Source organism: Gorilla gorilla, chromosome 16, assembly GCF_029281585.2.
Source record: "Gorilla gorilla gorilla isolate KB3781 chromosome 16, NHGRI_mGorGor1-v2.1_pri, whole genome shotgun sequence".
Taxonomy (NCBI): Eukaryota; Metazoa; Chordata; class Mammalia; order Primates; family Hominidae; genus Gorilla; species Gorilla gorilla.
This window is the reverse complement of record NC_073240.2, coordinates 64,540,014-64,562,595: the sequence shown is the minus strand read 5'-3', so window position 1 is coordinate 64,562,595 and position 22,582 is coordinate 64,540,014. Positions and strand designations below refer to the sequence as shown.

Below are 22,582 nucleotides of genomic sequence, written 5' to 3'. Positions count from 1 at the left end.
GGCGAGTATACCCTTTCTGCAGAAAGCATAAAAATGGCCTTGCTGAGTAAATTAAATTTATGTTCAAGTGCTATTTCTTTATGGCACCAGGGAACAAGCATTTCAAACATACTGCTGGTTCAAATGGGCAAACATGAAATATCTTCAGAGTAATTCAAAATAGGAACCTTTTGTATCAGAGCTTTTCTATTTGATTGAAAATAAAATCAAGCCACTTAAAATTCCAATTAAATGTTAATTTTCTTATATTAAACTGATATTTTTTCCTCTCAATTTTATCTCTACTTCTGCAATCTTAGGTGCTATCAACATCTCTCATACACATTTCTGAAATCTGTTTTTATTGGTTATTTTATTTTAAAATTATCACTACTCTTTATCTACTTTGAACTTCTTTTTCCAAAATGATAAATGCAAGCAGAATATTTTAATAAAACCATTGAAAAAGGCAAGCTTTAGTAACTAAGACAATTGACCCAGTTTTTCTTTCCTCAGAATTTTAAGATCTTTAAAACAGAAACTTGTGCTTTAAAACTGTATTGATACATTTTAAAATGATATAATTTGTATGTCATTTAAATGTTCAAGTAGGAAAAAGGATGATTATTCCTTTACTTTTTTTTTTTTTTTTTTTGAGACAGAGTCTTGCTCTGTTGCCCAGGCTGGAATGCAGTGGCGCGATCTTGGCTCACTGCAACCCCCGCCTCCCAGGTTCAAACAATTCTCCTGCCTCAGCAGCCTGAGTAGCTGGGACTACAGGTACACACCACCATGCCTGGCTAATTTTTGTATTTTTAGTAGAGATAGAATTTTGCCATTTTGGCTAGGATGGACTTGAACTCCTGACCTCAGGTGATCCGCCCACCTCGGCCTCCCAAAGTGCTGGGATTTTAGGTGTGAGCCACTGCACCCTTTACGTGTTTTTCTTAAACTGCTGGGTATGGGGAGTGGGAAAGTAGGGATCTTAGCTGTTCCAAGATGAAAGAGTGGCATCTCCTGCTAGAGTCCCAGTTGTAATGGGTGGTAGGTGAGATATTGTAAAATATATATTTGGTCTTCCTCATGTCTCCTGGAATATAACTCCTAAAATGTTTGGAATCTCCAAAGTGATCTGTGTCTTTTTGTGTGCTAATGAATTGGCTGATGCCTGGTCACCTCTGGTTAGCTTCAGGATTGGGGCTGGTCACTGGAAAGACTGAGCCTTGATTAGAGGGTTAGTACTTTCAGCCCCATCCCCAACCTCCGGGGAGGGGAGGAAAGAAGGGCCAAAGATTGAGTTGATCACTCAGTGATTCGACCAGTAATACCTAGTAATGAAGCTTCCATGGAACCACAAAAAGACTGGGTTCAGGTGTTACAGGAAAGGGGTTCTGATCCAGACCCCAGGAGAGGGTTCTTGGATCTCATGCAAGAAAGAATTCAGGGTGAGTCTATAGAGTAAAGTGAAAGCAAGTTTATTAAGAAAGTAAAGGTATGAAAGAATGACTACTCCATAGACAGAACAGCCCCAAGGGCTGCTGGTTGCTCATTTTTATGGTTATATGTTGATGATATGCTAAACAAGGGGTGGATTATTCATGCCTCCCCTTTTTAGACCATATAGGGTGACTTCCTGACAGTGCCGTGGCATTTGTAAACTGTCATGGCGCTGATGGGAGTGTAGCAGTGAGGACAACCAGAGGTCATTCTCATGGCCATCGCAGTTTTGGTGAGTTTTAGCCAGCTCCTTTACTGTAACCTGTTTTATTAGAAGGTCTTTATGACCTGTATTTTGTGCTGACCTCCTATCTCATCCTGTGGCTTAGAATGCCTTAACCGTCTGGGATGCAGCCCAGTAGGTCTCAGCCTCACTTCACCCAGCTCCTACTCAAGGTGGAGTTGCTTTGGTTCACACGCCTCTAACACAGGGAACTTCCAGATAGCTGAACCCATAGAGGTTCTGTACTGGAAAGGGGTCCCTATCCAGACCCCAAGAGAGGGTTCTTGGATCTCGCGCAAGAAAGAATTCAGGGCGAGTCCACAGAGTAAAGTGAAAGTGAGTTTATTAAGAAAGTAAAGGAATAAAGAATGTCTGCTCCATAGGCAGAGCAGCAAGGGCTGCTCCACTAAGGATAGTTATAGTTGTTTCTTGATTATATACTAAACAAGGGGTGAATTATTCATGCGTTTTCCGGGAGAGGGGTGGGCAATTCCCGAAACTGACGGTTCCTCCCCCTTTTAGACCATATAGGGTAACTTCCTGACATTGCTAGGGCATTTGTAAACTGTCATGGCACTGTTGGGAGTGTCTTTTAGCATACTAATGCATTATAATTAGTGTATAATGAGCAGTATGGACTACCAGAGGCCCCTTTCATGTCCATCTTGGTTTTGGTGGGTTTGGGCCAGCTTCTTTACTGCAACCAGTTTTATCAGCGTGGTCTTTATGACCTGTGTCTTGTGCCGACCTCCTATCTCATCCTGTGATTTAGAATGCCTAACCTCCTGGGAATTCAGCCTGGTAGGTCTCAGCCTTATTTTACACAGTCCCTACTCAAGATGGAGTTGCTCTGGTTCAGACGCCTCTGGCAGTTCCTGGAGGGTGGCATCCCCAGAGAGGGCGTGAAAACCCTGGGCCTCTTGCCCCATATCCTGCCCTATCCTCTTCATCTGGTGTTCATTGATACCCTTTGTAATAGCCTTTATTATAAACCCATAAATGTAAGTATAAGTGTTTCCCTGAGTTCTGTGAACTGCTCTAGAAAGTAATCAAACCCCAGGAGTGCGGTGTGGGAACCCTGCTTTATAGCTAGTTGGTCAGAAGCACAGATAAAACAACCTGGGGCTTGCGATTGGAATCAGAAGTGGGAGACAGTTTTCTAGGACTGAGCCCTCAACCTGTGAGATCTGTTGCTGTCTCCTGGTTAAGTAGTGTCGTAACTGAATTGACTTAGAAGACACCCAGCTAGCGTCTGCTGCAAGATTGCTTGCTTGGTGTGTGGAGAAAATCTCCCACACATTTGGTCACAGAAGTGTTCTGTGTTGTGAGAGTCTAATAGGAAGAAACTGAGTTCTTTCGTTCTATATCATCCAAGAAGGTAATACTAAATATTATTTTACATTAAAACCACACCATATATTATGAAGAAAAATGCCAAAATTGTAGGAGTTTAAAGTAATTTCTTGCTTAAAAGGGAATTAGTTGGGGATACTCCAAACTCCTGGAAGCACACATTCATTCTGCTTTGCTGATAGGGTTATATCTGGAAAGGGTTTTGAAAAGTCAGTAATATCTTCTGCACTTGAAGTTATTTATATTCTTTTTGTATTCCTTCCAGAGGTGGATAGAATGTAGTAAGAACCAATTTTGTGTGTTTAACATTTGGGTTTCATTTTCATATTATTTCAGAAGTGGAAAGGACTTTGGAGATTATTTTATTCAAATCCCTTATTTTTTAGATGAGGCCTGGAGAAGAGGGTAAGTGTTCTTGCCCAAGATCATTTCTTGGGTATTAGAACTTTAATTTCCTGATACCATCTAATATTTATTGAATTGCGCTGGTCTCTTTGTAGCTAAGGTAGGAGATTAGAAACTGGTTTAAGACATTAAGGTTGGAGAATATTGGTCAATTGAATATAAAGCTATCAATCAGTGAACCTACTATATACTTTATTGGAATTTTTGGAAAAATGAAAAATTAAATCAGTTATCAATTATTACACTTTGCCCCCAACTCAGACAGTTGCTGATAACAAGAATTACACTGGAAAGTAGTTGATTAAATCAATGATTTTGTTTTTGAACAGTTGTGTGGGGCATCAATATAGGAGATGTTACTGCCAACAGATAATTATTTAGCTTTGAAATAAATGGTTTGAAAACTTGCTTTTATAAAATATTTGAAGAAATACCAACTTCTTTATTCTTAGTAAGGAAAAAATTCATTCTAAATTTTCACATTGAGAGAGGGACTGCTGATTATAGTTGGTGTGAATGGGCTTACAGCTTAAAACATTTAGACATCGAATTGATTTTAAGTGTTTTAGAACTGAAGGAACCTGGATTTGCAGTTTGAACTCCCTCGAAGAATTGTTTTTTACTTTCATTTGCCACAACATAATGTGTTAAAGAAAGAACTAGGCAGAATTTATCCAGTAACTAAAAGTTTTATTGGAAATGTTACTAGTTGGATGTTCTATTTTATTCTTTGAACTTCCCTCTGCTGATCTTGTTTTGAAAAAGATCATCCCTTATCTTTGGCAAATCTTGCTGCATTGATGATTCATCTTTCTGTTTGTACAAGGCATCTTCAGAATATACACAGAGCTCGTATTTGTAATATATGTATAAGTACATATATACATATAAATCTGAAAATTTTTGAGTCCCAACATAATATACCAAGGAGATGCTCATTGGAACATTTCAGATTTTGGATTTTCAGATCAGAGATGCTCAACCAGCAACAATGCAAATATTCCAATAATCTGTACATACACACAATGAGAAGTTATAAGTAAAACTATCTCAGAGTGTCTGGGGGAGAAGGTTGATAGATATGTCATCTCTCAGGTATTTATCCCCAAACTGCAAATTTCTGTATGTCTGAGGAAAGGACAAACCCATTAAACCTACTTTATTATTTATTTTCCAAATTTTCTGTGTTCTAGTTAGAAGCGTGATAGATACAATCAACCCTTTGAAAAACTTTTTTAGGATTTTTTGTTGTTAAAATGATGTTTGTAAAAACAAGCCTTCTATAAAGATATCTTTCAGTTTTTATATACCCAAATTAAAAGAATAATAGGATAGGGATTATAACTTTTGATTATATTGCAATTGAAAACAATATGGTCATACAAACTTTTTTTGTTTTTCCTTTTCTTGAGAAAAATTTAAGACTGAAGAGAAGTACAGAGAATTAAAAAAAAAAAAAAAAAGAAAACCCTACTGTGTTTCTTCTGCCAGCATTTAACAAGTGTTTATGCAGTCTTTTTTAAACTTAAAAAAAGGGAAACATAACACACAAAGTTGATGTCCTGTTTGATACCCGCCAACCCCCTGGGCAATCACTATCCTGAGTTTGGGTGTCTATTATTCTAGTATTTAAAAAGTACTTTAAAAAAAAAATTTTTTTTTGAGACGGAGTCTTGCTGTGTCGCCCAGGCTGGAGTGCAGTGGTGCGATCTCGGCTCACTGCAAGCTCCGCCCCCCCCGGGTTCATGCCATTCTCCTGCCTCAGCTTCCCAAGTAGCTGGGACTACAGGCGCCCGCCACTACCCCCGGCTAATTTTTTGTATTTTAGTAGAGACGGGGTTTCACCGTGTTAGCCAGGATGGTCTCGATCTCCTGACCTCGTGATCCGCCTGCCTCGGCCTCCTAAAGTGCTGGGATTACAGGCGTGAGCCACCGCGCCTAGCCTAAAAAGTACTTTTATATACATCTCCATTTCTACAACCAATATTGGTGGTAGAGATAGCAATAATAAAATGATAATGATCATAATAGCAGCTTACGTTTATTGAGTATGTACTGAGTTCCAGGAGATGAGTCCAAGAACTTTATATGTGTTATATCATGTAGCCCTCATGGCAATGATAGAGGTTCTTTTATTATCCATTTTATTACAGATAAGGAAATTTTACAGATAAGGAAATTGAGCCATGGGGAAATTAAGCAACTTGCCCCAGTCAGCTAGTAAATGGTGTAGCCTAGATTCAAACCTAGCTGTTCTGAGAGACTTTTTGGGGTTTTCCTTTTAACTTACATAGTTTGATTCCTCTAATATTGTTTGTGTGATCTTGATCTTCTTTCTAGTATTTAGCTGGATTCTTCTGATGGGTTTTTGAGGTATTCAGTATCATGTAAATAATAAAAATGTCTAGAATATATTATTTATTTATTTATTTATTTATTTATTTATTTATTTATTTATTTATTTATTTTGAGACAGGGCTCGCTTGGTCGCCCAGGCTGGAGAGACCTGGGTGGCATCATCTCGGCTCACTGCAACTTCCACCTCCCAGGTTCAGGTGATTCTCCTGCCTCAGCCTTCCAAATACCTGGGATTACAGGTGCCCGCCACAACGCCTAGCTAATTTTTGTATTTTTAGTCGAAATGGGGTTTCACCATGTTGGCCAGGCTGGTCTCGAACTCCTGACCTTGGGTGATCTGCCTGCCTCGGCTTTCCGAAGTGCTGGGATTACAGGCGTAAGCCACCATGCCGGACCTCAGTTTCATTATTGATAATAGTGGTGACAAGTGGGCACTCTTATATTCTACTTGACTCTAGAGTCAATACTGTTAATGGTTTTGTTTTGTGATATATAATTTTAAATCACTTAAAAAAACCTTTTATTCCTGCTTTATTAGTAGATTTTTTATTAGGAATGGGTTTTGCATTTTATCAAGTTTGTTTTTAACATCTCAACATAACATGAAATTGGTTAATGTTAATAGATTTGCCTATGTTGAGCCATCATTATATTCCTGGAATGAACTCCTGTTAATGTACTTTCTCATTTTCATTGCTAATTTTTTTTTTTTTTTTTTGAGACAGAGTCTTGCTCTGTTACCCAGGCTGGAGTGCAATGGCGCGATCTCCTGCCCCAGCCTCCAAGTAGCTGGGATTACAGGCACTTGCCACCACGCCCAGCTAATTTTTGTATTTTTAGTAGACACGGGGCTTCACCATGTTGGTCAGGCCGGTCTCGAACTCCTGACCTCAGGTGATCCACCTGCCTCAGCCTCCCAAAGTGCTGGGATTGCAGGTGTGAGCCACTGTGCCCAGCTGCTAATATTTTAATTGCAGATTTTTATTAATTATAGATTATGAAATCCACAACTGTGGTAGTATTACAGCTGTACTTTTTGTGCTTCATTAAGTTTTGCTATTGTTGCTTTATTTACTGCTTAAAAAGAACTGAGACTCTTTGCTCTATGCCCTAAAACATTTAAAGTAGCTTAGGAATTGTCTGTTGAAGTCATGATAGAATTCTTCCTTAAAACAATCAGGGCTTTATTTTGTTGTGATTATAGTTTCTTTAAATCTCATTACTGATTTATTTCGGTAGTATCCCAACTATTTTATCCCAATTCTCCAATTTACGGTAAATAACTGTTAAATTGGTTTTTTTGAAATGCATCCTTCATTGAGGGCATATAGGTATCAGATGCTGTGTTAGGTGCAGATAACACTTTTGTTCCCCAAATCATCAGTCTGACTTGTACTGGATTATAGAATAAAAACCCAAATTCATTTGTTTGTTAACTGCCTTTTTCACATTCTGTACTGCTTTTCATTTTCCTACAATTTTATACGAATGTCTTTATGTATTGTAGCTATTCTGATCTACTTCCTATTCTTTAAATGCACTTGAACTTTCTTTCCTTTGAGTTCAATTTGATGAAACTGGCTTGTAAGGTTTTTTGTTTTGTTTTGTCTTTTTTTTTTTTTTGAGACAGGGTCTCACCCTGTCGCCAAGACTGGAGTACAGTGGCACAATCTTGGCTCACTGCAGCCTTGACCTTCTGGGCTCAGGTGGCCTCCCCAGTAGCTGGGACCACAGGCATACACCACCACGCCCGGTTAATTTTTTGTATTATTTGTAGAGTCGGGGTTTTGCCATATTGTCCAGGTTAGTAAGTTTTTTAAAAAGAGATGGAGTCTTGCTATATTATCCAGGAGTGATCATAGTGCACTACAGCCTTGAAATCCTGGCCTCAAGTGATCCTCCTGCCTTAGCCTCCCAAGTAGCTAGGACTGTAGATGTGTGCCACCAAGTCTGGCTCTATAATATTTTGACCCATTAAAGTCATTCTTGATGTAGCGAACTTTTTTTGAGTATTTGTTGCCCACCATTGGTTCTCTCTTCTTTTAGTAACATACCCTCAGTTCATTTTGGGGAAGCATTATCTGCCAGATATATTTTTTTAATTTAAATAATTTATTGGTCAGCCGTGGTGGCTCATGCCAGTAATTCCAGCACTTTGGGAGGCTGAGGCGGGTGGATCACCTGAGGTCAGGCGTTTGAGACCAGCCTAGTCAACATTGTGAAATCCTGCCTCTACTAAAAATACAAAAATTAGCTGGGTGTGGTGGCGCATGCCTGTAGTCCCAGCTACTCGGGAGGCTGAGGCAGGAGAATTGCTTGAATCCTGGAGGCGGAGGTTGCAGTGAGCTGAGATTGCACCACTGCACTCCATCCTTGGTGACGGAGTGAGACTCCATCTCAAAAATAATAATATGATAATAATAATTTATTGAGACTGGGGATGGTGGCTCATGCCTGTAATCCCAGCACTTTGTGAGGCCAAGGCAGGCAGATCACTTGAGGTCAGGACTTCAAGACCAGCCTGGCCAACATGGTGAAACTCCGTCTCTACTAAAAATGCAAAAATTAGCTGGGCATGGTGAGACCATGCCATTGCACTACAGACTGGGCAACAAGAGTGAAACTCTGTCTCAAAAAATAAATAAAAATAAATAATTTATTGAGTTGAAGTTCACATCACGTACAATTAACCATCTTAAAGTGAGCGATTTAGTGGTATTTAGTACTTTCACAGTATTGTGCAACTACCGTCTCTAGTTCCAAAACATTTTCATAATTCCAAAGTAAAATCTTACCAGTTTCTCCATTTTCCCTTCCTCTCCAGCCTCTGGCAACTACTAATCTACTTTCTATCTCTATGCATTTGGCCATCCTGTACATTTCTTATAAATAGAATCATACATTATATAGCCTTTTATATCTGGCACCTTTCAATTGGCAGAATGTTTACAAGGCTCAAATTATAGCATGTATCAGTATTTCATTCCTATTTATGGCTGAATAATATTCCACTGTGTAGATAATAATGACATTTTGTTTATTCATTTCTTGATGGTCATTTGTGTTGTTTCCACTTTTTGGCTATTACGAGTAATGCTCCAGTGAATGTTTGTGTACAAGTTTTCATATGAACATGTGTTTTCAGTTCACTTGGGTATAGATCTAGGAGTCGAATTGTTGGGCCATAAGGAAACTCTGTTTTTAACTTTTTGAGATACCACCAGCAAACTGCTCTTCACAGCTGTCTTTCGATTCTTCTTCTTCTTTTTTTTTTTTTAATAGAAACATGATCTTGCTGTGTTGTCTAGCCTGGAGTATAGTGGCTATTCTCAGGCACCATCATAGCATACTACAGCCTCGAACTCCTGGCCTCCAGCAGTCCTCCCACTTTAACCTGCTAAGTAGCTGGGACTACAGGCACACTGCAGTGCATCTAGCTTGTCTTTCCATTCTTATTTATAATATTGGGTACCTTATGTTTTGTCTTTTTTTTCTTAATTTTGTTAGCTGATTGTTTTCATTTTCTTCCACTAAAGAATTATCTCTTGGGTTGGGCATGGTGGCTCACACCTGTAATCCCAGCACTTTGGGAGGCCAAAGTGGGAAGATTGCCTGAGTCCAGGAGTTTGAGACCAGCCTGGACAACACGGTGAGACCTCTGTCTCTAAAAAAGAAAAAGAAGAATAATCTCTCTGAGATATCAATCCTGTTGTTTTTGAATTTTTCTCATTTACCAATTTCCCTTCCCTTCCTCTTCCCCTTTTCCTTCCTTCTTTCCTTCTTTATTTAGAGACAGGGTCTCTGTTGACCAGGCTGTAGTGTAGTAGCATGATCTTGACTCACTGCAGCCTTGACCTCCTGAGCGCAAGGGATCATCCCACCTCATCCTGCTGAGTAGCTGGGACCACATCATGTGCCACCATGCCTGGCTAATTTTTTGTATTTTTTGTAGAGATGGGGTTTCTCCATGTTGTGCAGGCTGGTCTTGAACTCCTGAGCTCAAGTGATCCGCCCACCTTGGCCTCCCAAAGCGTTGGGATTACAGGTGTCAGCCAGCGTGCCCAGCCTAATATTCTTAAAGTTTATTTTGTTTTTCTAATTTTGAGTTGAATTATTAATATATTTAATTTTTTTAAGAGACTTTGTCTCACCTTATTGCCCAGGCTGGAGTGCAGTGGTGCACTTATAGCTCACAGCTTTGAACTTCTGAGCTCAAGCGATCCTCCCACCCAAGCCTAAGTTGCTGGGACCACAGTCGTGTACCACCATGCCCAGGTAATTTTTAAACATTTTGTCAAGGCAATGTCTTGCTATGTTGCTCAGGCTGGTCTTGAACTCCTGGCCTAAAGCTTCCTCCCACCTTGGCCTCTTAAAATGTTGGGATTATAGGAGTGAGCCACCACACCTGGCTTTCAGTTAATTCTTACTTAGAAATGGAGCATTTGAGTCTTTATATATTTATTTGAGTCAACTTTGACTACATTCCCTTGATTTTGATATATGTTTCTTTTATATAACTTTCTAGATAATTTGTAACTCCTTTCCCCTTCCTCTCTTTGTCTGAGAAACTTAGTTTCCAAAAATTTAGGTTTTGCCTTGTTTTGGATTTCTTTAAAAATGCTTTTTGAAAATTTGCACTGATAGGCCAGGGGCAGAGGCTCACGCCTGTAATCCCAGCACTTTGGGAGGGCGAGGTGGGCTGATCACCTGAGGTCAGGAAAGCGAGACCATCCTGGCCAACACGGTGAAACCCCAACTGTACTAAAAATACAAAAAAAATTAGCTGGATGTGGTGGCAGCCACCTGTAGTCCCAGTTACTTGGGAGGCTGAGGCAGGAGAGTTGATTGAACCTGGGAGGCGGAGGTTGCAGTGAGCTGAGATTGCGCCACTGCACTCCAGCCTGGGTGACAGAGTGAGACTCTGTCTCAAAAAGGAAAAAAAAAAAATTTGCATGATAATACATGCATATATAAGAAATTCAAATTTTTGCAGTGAAGAGCAAATATCTTTCCTACCCCAGCTCCCAGTAACCCAATTCTCCTTCTCCCAGAGGCAAACTAGTGTTCTTAGGTTTTAAAAAAATGTATTCAGCATTTATTCCATGCATTTATGAACATGCTGTATGAATATATAAACCCTTTTTAATATAGTTATGTTACTGTATATGAACTATTACAGTATACACAAATACTTTACATATTTTTCTTTTTTAACAGTGTATCTTGGAGATTGCTCCATTTTAGTTGTTTTGTGAATACTTTTTGGTTTCACTACTTTCTGGCTAGAACTGTGGTCTATAATTATGTGTATATTTTTGAATTATTTGTTAGATAATAGTCAATTTGAAAATATTTTCCACTGGTACTTAAAAAGAACATATTTTAGGATATGGATAATATTTTAGATTAGATTTATCATCTTGGATTACATAGATGACTTCAGGACATCCATGAAACCTTTGGAAATTTGCTCATTTTTATGAGTATGAGCATGAGTTTTATTCTTTTTTTTTTTTTTTTTTTTTTTGAGATAGTCTTCCTGTGTCACCAGGCTGGAGTGCAGTGGCATGATCTTGGCTCACTGTAACCTCTGCCTCCCGGGTTCAAGCCATTCTCCTGGCTCAGCCTCCCGAGTAGCTGGGATTACAGGCGCCCACTACCATGCCCAGCTAATTTTTGTATTTTTATTAGAGACGGGGTTTCACCGTGTTGGCCAGGATGGTCTTGATCTCCTGACCTCGAGATCTGCCCGCTTCAGCCTCCCAAAGTGCTGGGATTACAGGCGTGAGCCACTGTACCCGGCCCGATCATGAGTTTTATTCTTTGGGGAGTCACAGTCTACAGCTTTTATCAGATTCTCAAAGGAATTCATGGTCTACCAATAGACTTAAGGACTGGTTGTTTATATACTGTTGTACTTTGCCTTATTTGTCAAGTACTGGCATATACCTTAGAGATACTGTGGTTTGGTTCCAGACCACTACAATAAAGCGAAAAGTACAGTAAAGCAAATAAATCACAGTAAAGCCAATGTCATAGTAAAGCAAGTCACACAGTTTTTTTGGTTTCTCAGTGTATTTAAAGGTTATGTGTACCGTATACTGTAGTCTGTTAAGTGTACAATAGCATTATGTCTAGAAAAGCAATGTATGTACCTTAATTAAAAAATACTTTTTTTTTGCTAAAAAATGCTGAGAGTCCTCTGAGCCTTCAAAGAGTTGTAATCTTTTTGTTCATGGAGGGTCTTGCCTTGATGTTAATGGCTGCTGACTGATCAGGATGGGGGTTGCTGAAAGGTTGGGATTACTTTGGCAATTTATTAAAATAAGACAACAGTGAAGTTTGCTGCATTGATTGGCTCCTCCTTTCATGAATGATTTCTCTGTAGCATGCAATGTTGTTTGATAGCATTTTACCCACAGTAGAACTTCTTTCAAAATTCAAAAGGAGTCAGTCCTCTCTAACTCTGCTACTGCATTATCAATTAAATTTATGTAATATTCTAATCCTTTGTTGTCATTTCGGTAATATTCACAGCATCTTCACCAGGAATATCTTTCATTTCAATAAACTACTTTCTTTGCTCATCCATAAGAAGCAACTCCTCATCCGTTAAAATTTTATCATGAGATTGCTGCATTCAGTCACATCTTCGGTCTCCACTTCTAATTCAACTTCTCTTGCTATTTCCACCACGTCTGCAGTTACTTCCTCCACTGAAGTCTTGAACCTCTCAAAGTCATCCGTAGGGGTTAGAATCAACTTCTTCCAAACTCTTGTTAATATTGATACTTTGGCCTTTTCCCCATGAACCATGGATGCTCTTAATGGCATCTACAATGGTGAATCCTTTCCAGAACATTTTCTATTGACTTTACCCAGATCTCAGAGGAATCACTATCTGTGGCAGCTATAGCCTTACAAAATGTATTTCTTAAATACTAAGACTTGAAAGTAGAAATGACTTCTTTATCCATGTGCTGCAGAATGGATGTTGTGTTTAGTAGGCATGAACACAACATGAATCTCCTTGTACATCTCCAGTAGAGCTCTTGAGTGACTAGGTGCATTGTCAGTGAACAGTAATGTTTTGAAAGGAAACTTTTTTCTGAGCTGTAGGTCTTAACAGTGGGCTTAAAATATTTAGTAAACTGTGTAGTAAACAGATGTGCTGTCATCCAGGCTTCGTTGTTGGATTAGTAGAGCACAGGGAGAGTAGGTTTATAATAATTCTTAGGTGCCCTAGGTTTTTCAGAATGTAAAAGAGCATTGGCTTCAACTTTAATCCACCAGCTTCATTAGCCCTTAGCAAGAGACTCAACCTGTCCTTTGAAGGCAGGTATTGAATTATTTCTAGCTATGAAAGTCCTAGATGGCATCTTCCAATAGAAGGCTGTTTTGTCCACATTGAAAATCTGTTGTTTAATGTAACTACTTTCATCAGTTACCTTAGGTTGATATTCTGGATAACTTTGTGCAGCTTCTACATCAGCACTTGCTGCTTCACCTTGCACTTTTATGTTGTGGAGACAGGTTCTTTCCTTAAGCCTCGTGAGTGAACCTCTGCTAGCTTCAAACTCTTCTGCATTTTCCTTACCTCTCTCAGCCTTCATAGAATTGAAGAGAGGGCCTTGGTCTGGCTTAGGCTTTGGTGTAAGGGAATATTGTGGCTGGTTTGATATTCTATCCAGACCACTTAAACTTTCCCCATATCAGGAAAAAGGCGATTTCACTTCTTTATCATTTATGTATTCATTGGAGTGGCTCTCTTGGTTTCTTTAAGAACTTTCCCTTTGCATTGCAACTTGGCTAACTGGCCCAAGAGGCTTAGCTTTTGGCCTGCCTTCCTCACTAAACTTAATCATTTCTGGCTTTTGATTTAAAGTGAGGGACATGGTGTCTTCCTTTGTCTTGAACACTTAGAGGCAATTGTAGGGTTATTAGTTGGCCTAATTTCAATATTGTTGTGTCTTAGGCAATAGGGAGTCCCAAGGGTAGGGAGACTGGGGAATGGTTGGTTGGTAGAGCAGTCAGAACACGTACAATTTATCGATTAAGTTTGCCATCTTATATGGGTGTGCTTTGTGGCACCCCCAAACAATTACAATAATAACAATCAAAGCTTACTGATTACAGGTTACCATAACAGTTATAATAATAATGAAAAGTTTGAAATATTGTAAGAATTACCAAAATGTGACACAGATACATGAAGTGAACACATACTTTTGGAAAAATGGCACCAATACACTTGCTCAAATGAGGGTTGTCATAAACCTTCAATTTGTAAAAAAGATGCAGTATCTGTACAGCACAGTAAAGTCAAGTGCAATAAATGAGGTATGGCTGTATTTAAGTCTCTATTACTGTGGTTGCCATTCTTCCTATATTTTCTGTGGTTTCCGCTTCATTGTTTTATAACTCTGCTTGTAGTAAAATAAAACTGTTTGTGACAGTTTTATTAGTGATTATACTGTTCATCATTACCAAGTAACCCTTTTTGTCCCATTTATTACCTAATAGATGATACTTTTTCTGTTTGCATTTGTTTGTTATATCATTACCCTACATTTTATCTTCAACATTTTGAAATCACTTGTTTTAGATCCATCACTTAGGATATACATTTAAAAAATGATTTACTTATTAGATTTATAGTTATATACATTTAATTTATAGCAGAGATTATAAATTTTGGGCCATAACTACTTTCATATATGTTTTATTCAGTTAGCATATAGGTTATTATTATTTCACATCAGTCTTTATCTTTTGGTTTTAATAGGTGAATTTTACAGATGTTGATGTAGTAGCTGTGCTCGGTCTTACAGCTAACCTTTAGTCTCTGTTTTACCTTTTTTTTTTTGAAACGGAGTCTCATTGTGTTGCCCAGGCTGGAGTGCAGTGGCACGATCTTGGCTCACCATAACCTCTGCCTCCCGGGTTCACACCATTCTCCTGCCTCAGCCTCCCGAGTAGCTGGGACTACAGGTGCCTGCCACCGCGCCCAGCTAATTTTTTTGTATTTTTAGTAGAAATGGGGTTTCACCGTGTTAGCCAGGGTGGTCTCAATCTCCTGACCTCGTGATCTGCCCACCTCGGCCTCCCAAAGTGCTGGGATTACAGGTATGCGCCACCGTGCCCGGCCTTCTGTTTTACCTTTTTAATACTTGCTTGTTTTCTTTCCTTATTTCCTGTTGTTAGATGGCCTCTGTTTCTTTGATTCACTTCCTGTTCTGTCTTTGTATAATTTTGGAAAATATATGGATTTACCCAGATGACTAGACAGCAGTAATTAACCAGAAATGGAAATGAGGAAATTCCATTCATAGTAATCACAAAATCAAAAATACTTAAGAATCAACAGAAAAGCACAGGATTTATATGAAGAAAATCTAAAATAGGATAGGAACAAATAGAAAGGCATACTTTGTCCTTGGATGAACAAATTTCATAAAAATGTCTATTTTCTGAAAGTACATAAATCTAACGCAATTCAGATTGGAACCTCAATAGTGTGTTGGAAGGGATGGCATATAATTGAATAAAATAATCTTTTTTTTTTTTTTTTTTTTTTTTTTTTGAGATGGAGTCTCCCTCTGTCGCCAGGCTGGAGTGCAGTCGTGTGATCTCGGCTCACTGCAACCTCCACCTCCCGGGTTCGAGCGATTCTCCTGCCTCTGCCTCCCAAGTAGCTGGGACTACAGGCGCGCACCACCACTACTGGCTAATTTTTGTATTTTTATTAGAGACGGGGTTTCACCATGTTGGCAAGGATGGTCTCCATCTCTTGACCTCGTGATCCTCCCACCTCGACCTCCAAAAGTGCTGGGATTACAGGCGTGAGCCACCGTGCCTGGCCTGGATAAAATCATCTTAAACTTTTGGGACTTGCCTTACCAGTCATCAGAACATTTATACATTTATAAAGCTATTGTAATCAAGTCACTGTTGTAAGAATAGACAAGTGGACCAGAATAGAGAATCCAGAAATAGATCCTATTAGTGGAAAAGTGAATTATTTTGTTGTTTAGATCTTCTGTTTTCTTATTTTTGTTCACTTGATCCATCTTGTACTAAGAGTGGTATATTCATGTCTCACGTTATTAGTGTTTCTATTTATGTTTCCTTGCATCTCCTGTAGTTTTTGCTTTATAAAAGCTGTGGCTGTGCTATTTTGTTTTAAAATAATGCCTGGCTAATTCTTTTGCTTTTTAAAGTAATTTCATCTCTTTGCTCAGAGGTCTTTAGGATTTTATCTTTATCTTTGAAATATAATAGTTTTACTAGGCTATTTCTTGGAGTTGATTGTCTGGGTTAATTTTCTCAAGTACCTTGTATATTGATTCAGATATTTTTTTCTATTTTAGAAAGTTTTCTTGCATTGTAGCTATAAAACCAGCTCTGTTTTTGTTTTGTATTTTTCTTCCTCACGTAATCCAATAATATGAATATTATTCTTTTTTCTTATCTTTTTCTAATTATTTCTCTCACCCTTTTTATTTTTCTTTATGTCATTGAGTCTACTCTTCCTTGAACACTTTTATAATTCATTCTTCATTGCTGAGATAATTTTGCCTTTTTCTTCATATTTCTTTCCTGAGTTCAATTACCTCTTTCCCTTTCTTTCTTCCTTTCCTTTTCTTCTTTTTCTTTCTTTTTGTCTATTTCTGCTTTCAGTTTTTGAATTTTTGATTCAGGATTTTTCATATCATCATATGTTTCAGTTTATTTAATTTTGTTTGGATTGTTAACTTACACTTTGCTTTGTTGTCATCAGGGAATTTCCCTCAACTGATAAATGTAAAATTTAATTTTGTTTTGTTTTCTGCAATAGCTCTGTATGCACTTGAGTTTTCTCATGTTCGTTTCTGTGGTATCGAGTATTTTATAATATTCTTAATTTAATTGCATTCTCTTCAGTCAATATAGCAAAGTCCAAATACAATAGCAGAAATTTTGTTTGTTTTACTTGAGGAAAGGGTTGTTCTGTCTTCAATTTTATGGGTCTGTTTTGCCTTGCAGGACACTAAATATTTCCCCTTTTTCTTCTTTTACCCTTCACCACTCAGTTGTTAAAGCATGCTTCTCTCTTCCTTTTTGCTTTTTCTTTCCTCTGCATTTCAACAAATGCTTATTTAACACTTGTCTTTTTAAATTGCACCTGCTCTCTTAAACCGTGCCTTCTGCTTTAAATTAAATGTACTTTAAAATCTCTTCCCTGTAGTCTGTGCTCTGATCTGCCCAGATACTTTTCCAGTGTTTTCAGATACGGTGTGGATTTAATCTTTCTGGGAGTCACTCCAAATCATTTTTAGCCCCCTTCACTAGCCTTTCTCCTCTGTCTTTTCTGCAGTTTTTCTTAGTCTGCCTTTGCTTGCCACAAAGCCTTATGGCTGGATGGAGGTGAAAGCATGTACCCTGGATTGGTTGACTTTTTCTCTTTTTTATTTACAATTATTTGCAATTTTGGCATTCTGTATCTTCAAGTTATGCTACAGGTGTGGTTTGGTATAGAATTTAATTTTTCCTTCTTGTTTTTCTTAAATTTTGGGCAGATAGCTATGCACCTGCCATTGTCTTCAACTATGTAGAAGTCCTGGATTACTTAATAAATGGTGGTGGCATAACTAGCCTTCTACCTGGAAACAATAAAATTGGACTCAGCTTGTCCTATATAGAGTGTATTAAACTTCCAGATGAATGAAGAATTTATTTTAATTCCAGATGGACTAAAGACTCAGATTTTTAAAAAAAATCTCTCAAGAATATCAAGGTGGTTTTGTATAGGTGATTACCTATATAATCTAGAATTCATGTGGAATCTGGGTGTGAGAGTGGGGCAGGGATACTCTTTTGACCAAGAATGGAAAACAGAAGCTGTAAAATAAAAGATGTGTGTGTATGTAAAAGATAGATTTAGAAGAAATATTTGCAATGTTGAGGACAGACTGTGATAAAATACAAAAAACTTTTACAAGTTGACAACATAACAAAATAGGAGAATGCATGAATAAATATTTCCCAGAAGAGCATATCCAGATGACCAACAAACATAAGATGTTCAGATTTATTAGTAATCAGAGAAATACAAATTAGAGTAACAACATATCCCTGTACAGCTATCAAAGTGGCCAAATTTAAAACAGCAAAATTACATATGGCTTATGTGGGAAGGGATGGAGGTAAATAAGGCACTTCTATGTCCTCTGCACAATGCTGGTGTTTAATACCAAATGAAGTCAGGGTGGGATGGAGGATCATGATTTTCCCCCCTCTTAAGTGCATACTTTACAAGTATCTTAGGAAGATGAATTAAGCATAGTAATCATAAACTTGTGAAGGCAAGTGTCATCAGATTTTATATTTAGAATTTACCAGGGCATAATGAGATATAAGAAACTCGTTTTAATTACTGTAGTCTGGGATCTTTATCATTGGAGTGCTTTCTTGAAGATCTGCCTGTGTCATGAAAATTAAATTCCCTTCAGTGATTGAGGTTTTTCTCTATTACCAGCTATTATAAGTGACATTCTGAGGACTTGCTTGAGAGACACCTTCCCTGCAATATTTTGTAATTAAAAATTTTGTGTATATATAAAAAATATATGTCAATGCATCTTATTTCTGATGCATTTCAAAATAAACTACAGATGTCTGTTTACTTCCCTCAAATATACTTCAGCTTGCATATCATTATTCAGTATTTGTTGAGGCAAAATTTACATGCAGTGCAATGTAAAAATCTCAAGTGCACTTTCACTGAGTTTTTTTATTTTTATTTTCTTATGTAGAGACGAGATCTCACTGTGTTGTCCAGGCAGGTCTCAAACTCCTGAGCTCAAGCAGTCCTCCTGCCTTGGCGTCCCTGAATGTTAGGATTATGGGCGTGAGCCACCGTGCCCAGCCCACTAGGTTTTAACAAATGGGCAACCTGTGTATTCCACACCAGTATTGAGACATAGAATATTATCTCAAGAAGTGTCCTCATGCTCCTCACAGTCAGTTCATGCTGTCACCCTCTAGAGGCAACCACTATTTTTATTGAAGTATTTTTATGGTCTTATGTTTTCTTTTGGATAAATCTTTAGAAGAGGAATTGTTGGGTCATAGGGTTAGATATATGTTTCGTTTTATGAGAAACTGCCAGCCACCTTTCCAAAGTGGGTGTTCCATTCTACAATTATGAGTCCCAAAGTTTTTGGCTCAGGGAACTAGAAGGATGGAGTTACCATTTATTGAGAGAAAGAAGTCTACAGAAGGGACAGGTTTGGGTGGGGTGGTGGTACTGGTAGAATAGGAGCTCAGTTTTGGATATGTTAATTTTGAGATATCCAACTATAACCAAAACTGTTAGATAGCCATGTGGAGGGGCCAAGTAGGCAATTGTGTATATGAATTTGGATTTAGGGAGAAGGCCTGGGCTGGAGATAAAAAATTGGGAGTCATCAGCGTGTAGAACCCACTGTTACACTGATAATGGAATCAGAACTGAATGGAAAAGGTACATCTGAAGAAATTACTGTTTTTTAAAATAAACTTTTTTTTTTTTTTGAGACGGAGTCTCGCTCTGTCACCCAGGCTGGAGTGCAGTGGCGCGATCTTGGCTCACTGCAACCTCCGCCTCCCAGGTTCAAGCGATTCTCCTGCCTCAGGCTCCCAAGTAGCTGGGACTAGAGGTATGTGCCACCATGCCTGGCTAATTTTGTATTTTTAGTAGAGATGGGGTTTCATCATGTTGGCCGGGCTCGTCTTGAACTCCTGGCCTCAAGTGATCTGCCCACTTTGGCCTCCCAAAGTGTTGGGATTACAGGCGTGAGCCACCGCACCCGGCTGCATTTCACCAGTTTGAAATCATTAATTGTAATGTAAGATGAAATTTTGGAAACGTTTTATGAGTCCTCTGTATGTTTTTGACTGTTTTCTCTTCTCCCTTTGCAGGACTAATGGCTGAAGGATAAATCAACATGGCAACTATGATTCCACCAGTGAAGCTGAAATGGCTTGAACACTTGAACAGCTCCTGGATTACAGAGGACAGTGAATCTATTGCTACAAGAGAGGGAGTTGCTGTTCTGTATTCTAAACTGGTTAGCAATAAGGAAGTAGTACCTTTGCCCCAACAAGTTTTATGCCTCAAAGGACCACAGTTGCCAGACTTTGAACGTGAGTCTCTTTCAAGTGATGAGCAGGACCACTATTTGGATGCCCTTCTTAGCAGCCAGCTAGCATTGGCAAAGATGGTATGTTCAGATTCCCCATTTGCTGGGGCACTTAGAAAACGACTGCTTGTACTCCAGCGTGTCTTTTATGCACTTTCTAATAAATACCATGACAAAGGCAAGGTGAAGCAGCAGCAGCATTCTCCGGAGAGCAGTTCTGGTTCAGCAGATGTCCATTCTGTTAGTGAACGCCCCCGGTCAAGCACTGATGCACTTATAGAAATGGGTGTTCGAACTGGTCTAAGTTTATTATTTGCACTTCTAAGACAAAGTTGGATGATGCCTGTGTCAGGACCTGGTCTCAGTCTTTGCAACGATGTCATTCATACTGCAATTGAAGTTGTGAGCTCTTTGCCACCATTATCATTAGCAAATGAAAGCAAGATTCCTCCTATGGGCTTGGACTGCTTATCGCAAGTAACAACATTTCTTAAAGGAGTCACTATTCCTAATTCTGGGGCAGACACTTTAGGTCGTAGATTAGCTTCTGAGTTGCTGCTTGGTTTGGCAGCTCAACGAGGCTCATTGCGATATCTTCTTGAATGGATAGAAATGGCTTTGGGGGCTTCGGCAGTTGTACACACCATGGAGAAAAGCAAACTACTCTCAAGCCAGGAAGGAATGATCAGCTTTGACTGCTTTATGACCATATTAATGCAGATGAGGCGTTCTTTGGTACGTACTATAAGTCTCAACTTTAAAGTTCATAATAGTTTTTGGAAAAGTCAATGCAGTTTTTAATGAATTGGTGGTAATAGTGAATGATTTGAGACTTTTGGTGATTGTTGAGTTAATTAAATATTTCATATACTTGGAGTGAAGAAACTTTTATGCATGTTGATAATATATGGTTGGTACAGTGTTAAGACTACTGCATCAGGAGTCAGGTTTATAGTTTTAGCTTTGTGGATTCTCATGTGAACTAGGGAAATTCATCTAACTTTATGTTTTAGCGAACTTATGAAAAATGAGAGATTTTGGCTAGTGATCAGGAGGTCTTTAGAGGAAAAAACCTCTTATTTTCATCTTTCCCAGTTTATATTAAACATTTACTATATGCCAAGTACTATTCTACGCCTTGGGGCAACAGCCTTGACGATACAGTTTCCGCCCCCATGGAGCTAACAGCCTAGTAGAAGAGTCAGATAATAAATATATAATTTCAGGTAGTGAAAATTTCTAAGAAGAAAAATAAAAGAGGGAAAGGGAATAGAGACTGGTAGACTTAGGACAGAGGTTGGGAGGTGAAAAGTTGCTGTTTTAGTTAATGTGGTCAGGGAATGACTCTCTGAGTTGTGACATTAAAGTAGAGACCAGAATGAAGGGAAGTGATGAGCTAAGGAAAGATCTGTGAAGAGCGTGTTGTCAGAGGAAATTAATTATTTGACTATCATAACCTTGGATACAACATTAAAGAATAAATAATAAAATAGTATAGTATAATCAATTTCAAGAATTTGTAAGACTGAAATATACCTTTGTGAAAACCAAGAATAAAAATTCAAATGTTAAAATACAAATTTAGGCTGGGTGCGGTGTCTCATGCCTGTAATCCCAGCACTTTGGGAAGCTCAGGAGGGTGGATCACTTGAGGCCAGGAGTTCGAAACCAGCCTGGCCAGCATGGTGAAACCCCATCTCTACTAAAAATACAAAAATTATCCAGGTGTGGTGGTGCGCACCTGTAATCCTAGCTACTTGGGAGGCTGAGGCAGGAGAATTGCTTGAACCCAGGAGACGGAGGTTGCAGTGAGCAGAGATCATGCCACAGCACTCCTGGGCAACAGAGCGAGAATCTGTCTCAAAAATAAAATAAAATAAAAAATAAAATACAAATTTAAAATGTTAAGACTCAAACACTTAAAAGCTGACTTAATTTTAATTAGGTTACATTGATCAAGTCTTTTTTTTTTTTTTTTTTTTGAGACGGAGTCTAGCTCTGTCACCCAGGCGGGAGTGCAGTGGTGTGATCTCCGCTCACTGCAACCTCTGCCTCCTGGGTTCAAGCGATTCTCCTGCCTCAGCCTTCCGAGTAGCTGAGATTACAGGTGTGCACTACCATGCCTGGCTAATTTTTGTACTTTTAGTAGAGACGGGGTTTCACCATGTTGACCATAGCTGGTCTGGAACTCCTGACCTCAGGTGATCTGCCCACCTTGGCCTCCCATACTGCTGGGATTACAGGTGTGAGCTACCACACCCGGCCTACATTGATTAGTCTTTTCGGTATCCTTTGTTACCAGATGTCAACCAACAAATCTATTTAGTTAAAATAACTAAAAATGTCACTTATAAATGATATATGTATATTTCAAGTCTCCCCTTACCCCCAACAAGTAGAAAGCTTTTGGACAGGAGTGTCTCATAAAATCCAATTATGTTGAATTTATTTTCAAACCAGGGACATTTAAGTTTTCACCTACTTTTTGCATTTATGAACTAAATGGTAAATATTGGGTCATTTTTTACAATTTTATCATAGGTAAGTACTTGGGGATTTTAGATCATAAGATCTATGAAAATTTGAATTTCTTACTGTTACATAA

At 38.6% G+C, this 22,582-nt stretch overlaps 1 protein-coding gene across 5 annotated transcripts in view; it reads left to right on the top strand.

The window, feature by feature from the left end:
• HERC1 (HECT and RLD domain containing E3 ubiquitin protein ligase family member 1) overlaps positions 1 to 22,582 on the top strand; it is a 289,708-nt gene that overhangs the window by 103,141 nt on the left and 163,985 nt on the right. For all 5 annotated transcript variants that reach the window (XM_055362535.2, XM_031002448.2, XM_055362534.2 and 2 more), the window contains one exon: positions 19,757 to 20,712. In XM_055362535.2, coding sequence (XP_055218510.1) covers positions 19,783 to 20,712 — 930 coding nt within the window. In that variant the 5' untranslated portion in view covers positions 19,757 to 19,782. The remainder of the gene's footprint in view (positions 1 to 19,756; positions 20,713 to 22,582) is intronic.